The sequence below is a fragment of the Sceloporus undulatus genome, chromosome 4 (genome assembly GCF_019175285.1).
Source record: "Sceloporus undulatus isolate JIND9_A2432 ecotype Alabama chromosome 4, SceUnd_v1.1, whole genome shotgun sequence".
Taxonomy (NCBI): Eukaryota; Metazoa; Chordata; class Lepidosauria; order Squamata; family Phrynosomatidae; genus Sceloporus; species Sceloporus undulatus.
This window is the reverse complement of record NC_056525.1, coordinates 88,060,349-88,072,689: the sequence shown is the minus strand read 5'-3', so window position 1 is coordinate 88,072,689 and position 12,341 is coordinate 88,060,349. Positions and strand designations below refer to the sequence as shown.

The window sequence follows — 12,341 nt, the reverse complement described above, 5'->3', positions numbered from 1 at the left end:
GTGAATTTGGGTTGCTTGCTATAGACCTGGGCCTGACAAACGAACATTCATATTGCTTAATAATTCTAAACCAGTGCTTCCTAGACTTGGGTCCCTGGATGCTACTGGACAACATCTCCCAGGAGTCCTCATGGCTGATTATGCTAAAAAGAATGGCTAGAAGTTGTTATACAAAAATATCTCAGGACCCACATTTGGGAACCAATGTTGTATATGATCCTCTGATGAAGATTGGCTCTGGGTTGGCTCTTGGGCTGGAATTCTGAAGGCTACAGTCCAAAAGAGGAACACAGGAGGCTGCTGAAAGTTTCCATCTGGCATACCTAGAACTGGGAATGTAGCCTTGGGAAAGAACACAAATAACTGCTTGGGGGAAAGGCTGCAGGAGTAGTTGTTTCCATCCACTCGTGATCTGCTTGCATATTTGAAAATGAAGTACATTTTAAAGACTAAAGTCTCCAGTGTGTTTTCACCGAAATGAAAAATAAGCTCCATAGTCTAAGTCTTGGACCTACGTAGAGTTAGTGGATGTAAGGATGTGTAACAATACTTATGGAATTATCACAAGACATTTGAGGATTAGAATCAGTGAACACAAAAGTACAATCAGAAATGGAAATCTAGACACCCTGTTAATAGAACATTGTTCACAATTGGGTCATTCTCTGGATTCTTTAAATTTTTTTGCTATTGAGTCTGTTAATTTTGGTCCCTTGTATAGTGGATCAATACAAAGTAAATTTCTGCAAAGGGAGGCATTTTGGATTCACAAATTAGCCTCAAGTAAACCTGTGGGTTTGAATGAACATCTTGACTTATCTGGGTTTTGTTGTAAAATAACGTATCATATATTTATAATACGGGGCATCGATGCACTGTTGTTGCTTTAGAGGCAGGAAGTATAAATTTATAATATAGGATACCAATATAATTTTGGTTCCAATGAGTCTGTAATTTTATATAAATATCAATTGTAACACTGGTTCTTTTCACATTACTGTATATTCCTATTTGTATATTCAATGAACAACTATAATGTAATTCAGCCTGTTCTTAGGTCTTACATCTTGAGAGATTTAGGGTTTTTTTTGCAATATATTCATGTTCCTTTAAAAAAATCCAATGTATGAGTCAGCCACCTGCAGGATATTTAGCAGTAAGTGTATATCAGCACTACCAGTTACCATTAGTCTGCAATCATGGATTATTTTTTTTACTTGTAAGCTGAATATGGCCTAAAAATATGGATAAGTAATGTATATCATAGAATCATATATTTGGTGATTTTGCTTTGTGACAATTGTATATATTTTTGCTAATGTGTGTTAATTTTACAATAGTTATGGAATAAGAAATGTCTTAGAGTGGAAATCTGACTGGGGAATCACACTGGTGGGTCTCAGCAGTACATTGAAACCCTCAGATTCGATAATTATATGGTATGGTAGTCAGCTATGAATATTTTAAGTCTCGATACTGTAGTCCATTGATTGTCTGCCTTTTGGAGGGGGAGGATAGTTAATGTTTCTGTAGAAATCTGAACCACCATTTTCAGTATTCATGCCTGCTGTGTATCTTAAGCTGGTGAAATAAATTAATTATCTATGCTCAGAATACAGGCTGTGCACTGTTATCCAAGAAGGGAAGTTCAGGGATCCTGGCTGTACCTGGGAAGAAGCCTCTTTACTGCAATGGGTCACAGTGGGTCATGTCCTAAACCCTGACTTCTATAAAGGCTTATTCAGTGTTTTGAAACACATGGTGAAAACAGTGCAGTTATTGATTGACTTGTTCCCTGTTCCCTTGGCCTTATCATTAACATAACAAACAGTTTCCTGTCTTACATGTTACTCTTCTATGCATTTTATGTGATAATTCACCTATTAATACCCATACTTGGTTTGCAAAAAGATCATAGTGGAAACTAAGGGGAAAGGGATTCATACTTCATGAAGAATATAAAGCAATCTAATCAAAGAGGAATGGGGAGGGCACACTAATATTCACAGTGACCCTAATAATACATAACATACAATATGAAATATTGTGAATATATATGACACAAATGTTATTTGACAAGCATTTCATACATCTGAATCTGAATCCTTTCATGTATCTGAATCCTACCTGTCATCAGTAACTTAGTTCCAGGAGTCAAGCCCATGAGCCAAAGTTTGTTATAGAACCCTGTGATTAGAGCCAACAGGGCTTAAAACTATTTTTCTTCCACCAGTTAAAAAGGTTGACCCCTCCTGCATGCCAAGATGTTTAAGTCTGTTTGATATTAAAGAGCTTTTAATGTATATATAGCAAGTGTAAGGAAACTTTAGCTTCAAGATACATTTGGAGTCCTGCATTTCCTTACCTACTGCTCAGGCAGTACTGAGCCAATGAAAGCAGCACCCCAAAACACTGAGAGCATCAAAGGGCCTCTTACCCATAATATCATTCTGTTGGATTATCAAGTAATGGGTCCTTGGTGTCCACTGGGGTTTGGTTCCAGGACCCCCCACCCCTGGTTACCAAGATCTGCGGATACTCACATCCTATGAAATACGAAGGCATAATAAAATGGTGTCCCTTATATAAAATGGCAAAATCAAGGTATCCTTTTTAGAATTTATATTTTTTTTCTGAATATGTTCAGGACATCAATGCTTGACTCTATGGATAAAGAATCCATTAATATGGAGGGCAGACTGTAATTGTAATCACCACTATAAGACACTGTTTTGTGTGTTTAAAGGCATATAATGATACTGATGGCTACAGGATCCTGTTAATTTTAAGGTAAAATATGTATCAATTTTATTATCTCTCTCCCTTCTCCTCAATCTTCTCTTCCCCCTCTGACTCTCTAATCTAAGGACAAGAAGATAGTACCCAAGTATATGTCACCCTTTAAAAAGCCTTCAAAAATCTGAATTAATGCATGTAAGAGAGAGAGAGACTAAGGCCCCATACAGACAGGCCAAAATAAAGCTGCTTTGAGTCACTTTGGAGGTATGCTGTTTAAATGATGCATGCATACTAAGTGTCTGGAAGCCAAGCCAATGCCATGATCCAGTACTAAGAACTGGAGCACAGCTTTGGTGCAACTTCCGGACTCTTAATACGCATGCATCAATTAAACAGCATACCTCCAAAGTGACTCAAAGCAGCTTTATTTTGGCCTGTCTGTATGGGGCCTGAGAGAGAGAACAGAAATGGTTTATATTATTTGGCTTCACAGAATACATCTCAGTACCAAAGATTAAAATAAAACAAAATCTTAAGTCAAGCTTTTAGGTGTACTTATGCCTGTGTAACAGTTCATACTAATTTAAAAATGAATCCAAAACAGAATTGCATCAGAGTGGAAACTCAAGTCTGATGCCGCTTGATTTTTCTTAACAAGTATCCTAATTATCTCATCTTGCCTTCTTTTCCCATTAGCAAGAGTTATGCCATAAAAATGCTGAGATAAAGCAATGGTAAGGAGGATACCGCAAGAGGTATTTGGAAAGTAGGAAAAATTTACTACGTCTCTGCTTTGTTTTACTTCCCTGGGTCTTCCCGTGGTGAAAGGGAATTCATCTTTTCTGGCAGACCCCAGCCTTTTTAGACTTGAGAGCTCCCCAAGCACACTGGAGTGCAGGTAAATGGATGTTAGTCTTCATGAGTACAGTATTAGAAGCAAGGATTTAATGCTGTGTTTTGCTTAGTATTTCATGCCTGAACTACAAATTACAGAAAAAAACAAATTCTAAATTGCAAGGGACAGGAAGTCATGTAGTCCAGCCTGATATTCAATGCATGATTCTTGCAATTACAGAGTTCATGCAGATTTATTCACAAAAAAATAGCTGCCTGGGGGATTCTGGAAGTTGCAGTCCAAAAAAGGTAACTTTCTAAACTCTGTATATATTAATAACAGCCATAGAGTGAAATTCTTCCTTATGTGCAATTGCCTGGAATTTTACTTTAGCTAGGGCGAAATGTATGGATCAAATGGGTATGAATCAAAATATACAGAATACAGAAATAAAAAATACACAATTCTACTAATAGTAGTGTATCACAAAATTTGTTAGGATATCCTAAATTTTTTAGCAGATACAATCTTACAACTTAGAGCAACTCTGTGCAGAGGCACTGATTAACTAAGAATCAATTACTTCTGACAGTTCTCTTAATACTCTTGCATCTGGCCCTGAAGACTTGGGACCTGAACAGACAGACCAAATTAAAGCTGCTTCGGGTCACTTTGGAGGTATGCTGTTTAAATGACACTTGCATCTTAAGAGGCCAGAAGCTGTGCCAAAGCTGTGCTCCAGTCCTTAGGACCAGAGCGTGACTTTGGCATGACTTTCAGCCTCTTAGGACGCATGCAGCATTTAAATGGCACACTGCCAAATTGGCCAAAAGCAGCTTTATTTTGGCTTGTCTGTTCAGGCCCCTGAATTCATTTAAAGTAGCCAAGTATTACTGTACTACATCTTTACCTATTTTGTTCTGTATTTCCCGTCCTGCCATATTTGCAGTTGCACTATTTTTTTTTTTTTTTGCCCAGGTTGAGCACTGTTCTCCTTTTCAGAGAAGACTGAGGCAAAGGTGTTGAATAGTTCTGCTTTTTCTCTATTACCTGTTAGGATTTCACCATCTTCTCCATACAGTGGCCCTACCAGTTCCTTGTTTTTCCTTTTGCAATGGACATAACAAAAGGTTTTTAACCTTTATAGCAATCCTGAGCTTGCTAAAGCATTTTGTGCTTTAGCTTTTCTTTCTATATGAGCTGGCTATTTCTTTGAATTCTTTGGTGATTTCCTCCCTTTTCCATTACTTGTATATGTCTATTTTGAGTCCTAGTTCTCTTAAAAGTTCCTTAGATATCCATCCTGGTTTCTCTAGACACCTCCCATTTTTTCTCTTCATTGGAACTGTTTGAAATTGTGCCTTCAATATCTCACTTTTAAGAAACTTCCATTCTTCACGAACCCCCTTCTCTGTTAGTATTCTTGACCATGGGATTGCTGCCAGCATTTCCCTATCTTTACTGAAATCAGCTTTCTTAAAATCTAGAATGCATGTCTGACTATGCTCGGCTTTCCCTTTCCACAGTATAACAAACCCCAGGAGAACATGGTCACTTGCACCTAAGTAATCTGCCATTAGGAGAGTGCAAAGGAACACCCAGCTCTGCACTTGTTGCCCAGCTCTGTTACTGTCATCAAACACACCTTTGTCCCATTTTTAAATTAACAAAAATTTAAATTTAAAGTCATATACTCACACATCAACGAAAAGAAGGACATTATCAGATACAGCAGTAAGATTACATAAATATTACATTTATTATTAGAAAAGTGGCTATGAATCACACAAGCCATTTACACTTATAGGAATAGTTGTCTTCAATGCTTGCTCACAAGCCTATATTGTAGTGTCTAAGTTCCAGAATGTATATTCCAGAACTTTGAGGTCACCACTAAGAAAGTTATATCTCTCATGTTCTTCTACTTGACTGTTTTGGCCAAAGTATGATATCTGAAGCAGAATTTAACCAGGAGAAAAGGTTCTTGATATAACTTATCCACACATTGGTCCCCAAATGTCCTCTGAGTTGGTAGAAGACACTTCTGGCTCCTTCCATTACCCATGTCTTTGCAGAGCTCAGAAACTAAAATCAAGATGCATAGCTGGTTCTTCCATGGGAGTAGAACTTTAGTGAACTTCAAAATTCCATTCACACTTGCCAACTTACCAGTCCACAAAACCCCCACCTTATATAGATTAATGTTCACCTTGTTCTCTACCTCCTCTGCTCCAATACTTCATCCAGAAACCTGCTCAGGTGTTCCCCAGCCTCCATGAGATTTGTAGTTAGAAAAGAAAGGAGGAACTGCATCTTATATGCATAGTGGTAACTTAGCAGCACAAACTTCCTGATGACTTTTCCCAGCTGCTTCATACGGCAAGGGGGGAAAGCTTGAAACTTGAGACCAAAGGTAGAAGAAATATCACCTGGTAATGACTTACAAAACCTTTGGACACCACATAAGCAGAACTTGGAAATGTTTCTTATTTGGAGTACAAATCCCACCATCATGGAAAAAGATCTCATTCTGGGAATTAAAGTCCAAAATTGGGACTTGTAGTCCACAGAAGCAACTTTTACTAAGCTCTGGTGATATTTATGTGCAGATCATATACCAGTGATATAAATCAATAAAGAGACATCAAAAGACAAAGAGCTTAGAATGAACTAATTAATCCAGCAGCAGCACAACAATATCATGATAGACAAAGATTTCATTCAACCATTTCAAAATTTTAAATGGACAAAGCAACCTTTGCAAAAATGCCATTAAGAAGCCATTGCAGAAAAAAAATCACGTTAACAATAGCTTAAATGATTTTCTCTCTCCCCCCCCCGCCCCCTTTAGGGGAATCCAACTACTGCCATTTTACAATATAATATAATTGAAGTGTGCAGTCCTTTTGAGGGCAAGCCAAACTAATTCAGAATAATATTTTGGGATAAGGAAGCCTTGACATGCCAGGAAGACATTATTCAACACTACAAATGCATTCTTATAGAGAAATGAATAGTACCAATACATTTGCAGCTGTAGCAGACTCATTCAGCTTCTGCAGACTTTCATACGCTAGTTCAGACATAACACCTATCTCTCACTGGTCTTAAAGTAAATAAACTCAGCATTGCCTAGGACTCCTATAGAGTCACCTGGGTGACCCTACTTACCTGGCTCCACTTCATGCCATCCACTTGACTGGCTGCCACTTCCTGGAGACCGCCCTTGGCTTGTATAAAATGGCTCTTCACCCGGACTGTCCATTTCATCCTCTACAGATTTGAGGCGCTTTGTAGAGCTAGAATTGAAGGACAGATACATTATTAAATCACCTGGAGTGAGAACACAAGTCATAGACTAATAGACTCACAGACCTGAAAGAGACCACGATGATCATCCAAACCCCTGCCATACAGGAATACACAATCAAAGCACTCCCAACAGAGGGCTATCCAACCTCTGTTTAAAAACTTCCAAAGAAGGAGATTCTGCCACACTTCAAGGCAGCATAATCCAATGCTGAACAACTCTTACTGTCACAAAGGTCTTCTTAATGTTTAGGCAGAATCCCCTTTCTTGGAGTTTGAATCCATTGCTCCATGCCCTAGTCTCTGGAGCCATAAAACAAGCATCCTCCACTTTCAAATATTTAAAAATGGACAGGCTTCAGGTTGGTCATGTGGTCTCCCAGCTATCATGTCACCTCCTAACCTTCTCTTCTCCAGGCTAAACACACTCAGCCTTCTAAGCTATTCCTCAAAGGGCATGAATTCCAGACCCTTTACCATTTTGTCCCCTTCCTCTGGACATGTTAAAGCTTGGTCAATATTCTTCTTGTATTGGTGCACAGAACTGAACACAAAATTCCAGGTGAGTTCTGACCAAAGCAGAATACAGTAGGACTATTACTTTCCTTTCTCTTTCCAGACACTTTATTCCTTCTGATGCAGCCTATAATTGCACTGGCTTTTTTAGGTGCTGTATCACACTGTTTACCCATGTTCAGTTTGTGGTCTACTAAAACTACTAGATCCCTTTCACATCTAGATGTCATCCTTATTGTATCTGTGCATTTCATGTTTTTCTGCCTAAGCATACATTTCTCCCTGTTGAAATTCATTTTTTGGCCTAGCTGTCTAATCATTTATGGTCATTTTGAATTTTGATCCTGTCCTCTGGGATATTGACTACCCCTCCTAATAAAGCGTCATCTGCAAATATGACAAGCATGCCCTCTAGTCCATCATCCAAGTCATTGATAAAGATATTGAGTAACACTGGGCCCAGGATAGAACCCTGTGGCACCTCACTAATTACTTGTCTCTTAGGATGAAGAGGAGCCATTGCTGAGCACCCCTTGGGATCAATCAACTGCAAATCCACCTAACAGTAACATTGTCTAGCCCACATTTTATTAGCTAGTTTGCAAGAATATCATCTTGATCTACTACATTCAAGGTGTTTCCTTCATCTGCCATGCTTGTAACTCTTATCAAAAAAGGAGACAAGATTAGTCTGTCATGTTAAGAGTACCACTGAAGCCTGCCCAGACTGACAACCTGTTGGCTTTGAGGGCGAGATGATACAGCTACTGTACCCTCTGTTCTAGCACCTTTGACCCCCTTCCTTCTCCTTCCTTGCTGCTACTATGGGGTAAAAATCAAATACTGTTTCTTAGACCAGGGATACATCCACACTGCAGAAATAGTTTTTTGTGGGTTTTTAGGACTATGTGGCCATGTTCTAGAAGAGTTTCTTCCTGATGTTTTGCCAGCATCTGTGGTTGAAGATGCCAGCCACAGATGCTGGTGAAATATCAGGAAGAAACTCTTCTAGAACATGGCAACATAGCCCGAAAAAACCCACTAAAAACTATGGATGTCGGCCATGAAAGCCTTCGACTTCACATGGCAGAAATAATCCAGTTTGATATAATTTTGGAAGACATTTGGCCTTCTCAGTCAGATAGGTCTGGTGCCACAATAAACTACAATTCTCAGAATTCCATAGCATTGAGCCTTGGCAGTTAAAGTGGTGTCAAGTAGGATTCTTTCTGCAGTGTGGATGTAGGACAGGCCAGGCATGTAAAAAGCAGGCCTGTTGAGGTAGAGAATGGAAGGTATGATGAGGGTTACAGATTGTTTTTTTTTTAACATGTTTTCAATTATTGTTCCTTTTAAATAACAAGCATTAGCTCTGATACAAGACCTCATAATCCCTTTATAATCTGGGCAACTATTTATCAGATTTCTGTGAATGCTATAAATTCACTAAGTTTTGAAAGCCATGATAGGAAAAAAAACTGGATACTCAAAGTGAGGACTACAGGAAATAAGGAGAAGGGAAGAACTGAGATCTAACATAAAACAGTTGCCTTAGGAGCCAATGATGCACTTGTAGAATATTTCTAACAGAAGTCAAGGAAACTTGGAATCACACAGCTCCCTTTTTTGGAATAGCTCCACTGGCTGCCCCTTTTTCTGCTTAATCATTGTGAACCACTTTGAGTGCCAATTTGGAAAAAAGGTGGGATAGAAATTAACAGCAACAGCATCCTCCTCCTCCTCATCATCAATACTATTACTAATAATAGAAGAGAATGATCCCTTGAAGATTTAAAGGAAGGAGGAGGAAGAGGAGGAATCACAAAATTCTGATCTTGAAACCCAAAGTACTTTTTTGGAACATAAACATTTTAAAGGCAAAACATAGAGTGTTACTTATCACTTTTTGTTATACATTCCTCCCTCATGTAACATCCAGACAAGGACTTAAAGGAAAAAATCACCCTTAAGCTGAGCTTTGAAGGTCAGTCAACTCGGACTCTGGCAGGGTAATATGGGGAATTGCCGAGCCAGGAGCTCTCAGCTTCTTGAGCTACAGTAAGAGGAACTGACTGCATTGAGGAGGGGAAGATGTCCTATTGAATTCACTTTCCAAGGCAGGGTCAGCAAATACTACATCTATTGTCAGCTTTAAGTAGTCTATTGCACATTTCAATGTACAAAGGCAGCAAAAGCTCACAAGGGTAAGCTGCCTGGCAAAATGTCCTATTGAGCGAGGTAAAGACAACTATTTTTCTGTATCAGAAATCTAATGCACATGGGTAAAAATAATAATTGACGCCCATAATTCACCTCACACCTATATCTTTATAGAGATCATTTACACCTGAAATTTTGCCATAACAAAGAGTTTGTTCTTTGGTATTTGAAGTTAGATCTTCTGAGAGCGGGAAAAAGGGTGGTTTTTTTTTTTTTTTTTGCATTAAAATTAACAGAATCCCAGCCAGCTGTGCTCCCCTAAAGATTACTTTTCCAGTCCTTGGATCTTGGCACAAAAATATATATCCTCTTTGTTTTAGCTATTTTACTTTCTCACACTAATATCAATCCAAGTATTTCATGTTGATGAGAAAATGTAAATACACTATGTTACATGGACATTCACTGTTACTGTGAATACAAATAGACCTTGTTTAACCTTTTGCTCTCATATTTCTAGATGTATTTCCATCTCATGAGGACTAGACACTTATTTTTCAGACAAATACATTTCAGCTGTAGATTAACCATAGACTAGGAATACTGGCATGTTGGAATGCCAAAGCTTTAACTATGTTTTTGAGGCATATTAAATGTCAAGAAGAGAGATTTTTTTGCATACAGTACAATCACTGCCTTGATAATTCTGCTCAGCTCTAAACCTAAGTAAATGTTAGTAAAATCAATAAAAACATACTTCCAAGTAAATATGTTTAGGAGTGAGATATAAGCCTTTAATTTAAGGACTTTTTTTGTCTATCAAGGAAGTAATGTAATGTCAGGAAAAAACAAACATATTTCAGTTATTAACTACTGATGCTGTTTATAATTAGCTTCTTATCTGTATCACTTATTTGTAGATGCATACAAGAGTGACATCTGAGCTTTTATGTAGCATCAATTATCTGTCTATTTTAGCAGTTCTGGAATGGAAGCAACATAGCATGAGAGTAAGGGGGAAAACAGACTGCCCCTTTGTGCTGTTGTCCGGGCAGCTTCAGAGTGTGGCATTTTGACACCACATACTCTGAAGCTGCCCAGAAGCCAGCTTCATGCTGCCTGGCTGCCCACAAATGGGCTGGCTTCCAGGTGCTCCAGTGGCACAGCATTTACATGCCACCCCCCACTGGAGTGCCTGAAAGCCAGTTTTCCTCCACAGCAGGGTGGAAAAACTGGCTTTTTGCCAGTGCAAAATGGAGCAGTGGTTTGCCACTTCTTTTTGGGCTGGCAAAAAGGCATTGAGGCTGTGGCGTGCAGTTCCCATGATCCCAATCCAGATTTCTCAGTGGTAGTCAGTTTTGCCCCTAAGTAATTAATGACAGTTGTTTGTATAGTATTCAGTGTACTCTCTCTCTCTCTCTCTCTCTCTCACACACACACACACAGCCAAAGAACAAATATCCTGATTAGTGGTACATCTAATGATTGGTATATTTGTCAAATATCAGCATATTGACTGAGCACTGTCTGTGTCAGCACAGCTACCAGCTAAACATATAACAGGCCAGTGCATTTATGCAATGTAAGGGCGAACTCTTCATATTTATTAAATGATTCAGTGGCCAGCATCCTGCAATACACCACAGCAAAAGTATGATGGCGTAGTCTGTAGTAGTAGAAGGGAAAACAATGCAGGGACAGTGGCCATGAAACAAGCATGGCATTGGAGAAGATGGCTGCCTGGAGGTGGCAGATTTTGTCTGCCTACCCTGGCCACCAGTCTGTAACCCAGGGAAAGTGCAACTTCTAGCATAGCGCACCAAAACCACCATATTTAAAAACTCCACAGGTCGGTTTTCAGAACCAGAAGTAACACAAAAGGGATTATGTGAAGGGATTTCCCCCACTAATATTAAACTATTTTCTTCTTGTTGTTTTTTAAATGCCATATCCACCCCTTGGATAATGTGTAATGTAACAATTACTGTGGGGCAAGAGGTACATACCTACACATGTGGTTGGAGTGCCCAATTGTCCAACAATTCTGGACACAGATTGTTCAATTGATGTCAGACATCACTAAGCAAAAGGTTCAACACACCCCGGAATTGCGTCTCTTGTCAATATTTCAATTTGACAATAATTTTCTCCATCATAAAGAAAATTATATTCTTTATAGTTGCTATAGCTAGATTAATCATTGCCAGAAACTGGAGAACAGGTCATCTGTCCATGGATCAATGGTGGATGAATTTCTGGGAAGGATGGTTAATGGAGAAGCTTGCAGACAATGTCAGGAGAACCTCTGAGGCAAGGAACTGCAACCAGTTCAAGGAAAAGTGGTTACCTCTTATAGATTATGTTAACTCCAATTCTCATGCTTATGTTCCACCACAGCACCACAGAAGATTCTGGTTTGGACTTTTGAATGAGATTTACAATTCTGTAAATCTGTATTTTAGTTCATGTATTTAAAGTAGAATGGTGATGTAATTGTGTTTTACCTTTTGTAAACAATAATATATATATATTTTTTAAAAACAATTATTGTATGGAAACACCTACCAACAGATTTTATTGGAAATAATCTAAACTGCAATAAGTTACGGTACTTGAGGGGTTGGATACGCTGCATTACTGATTGATTTTTAAAAGTATATTTCCAAGCTTAATGCAGAAATAGGGAGACTTCATGTTACATTTTCTTACATATCACTGCCATATAGGAATAATGGTGTATTCTGTCTGTTTTGCTGAGTGCACCCACAACAAGAAGTCAGAA

At 38.6% G+C, this 12,341-nt stretch overlaps 1 protein-coding gene across 8 annotated transcripts in view; it reads right to left on the bottom strand.

Moving 5' to 3' along the window:
* The window catches only part of NFIA (nuclear factor I A), a 599,011-nt gene that overhangs the window by 125,801 nt on the left and 460,869 nt on the right, over positions 1 to 12,341 (bottom strand). For all 8 annotated transcript variants that reach the window (XM_042463280.1, XM_042463282.1, XM_042463279.1 and 5 more), the window contains exon 6: positions 6,746 to 6,873. In XM_042463280.1, coding sequence (XP_042319214.1) covers positions 6,746 to 6,873 — 128 coding nt within the window. The remainder of the gene's footprint in view (positions 1 to 6,745; positions 6,874 to 12,341) is intronic.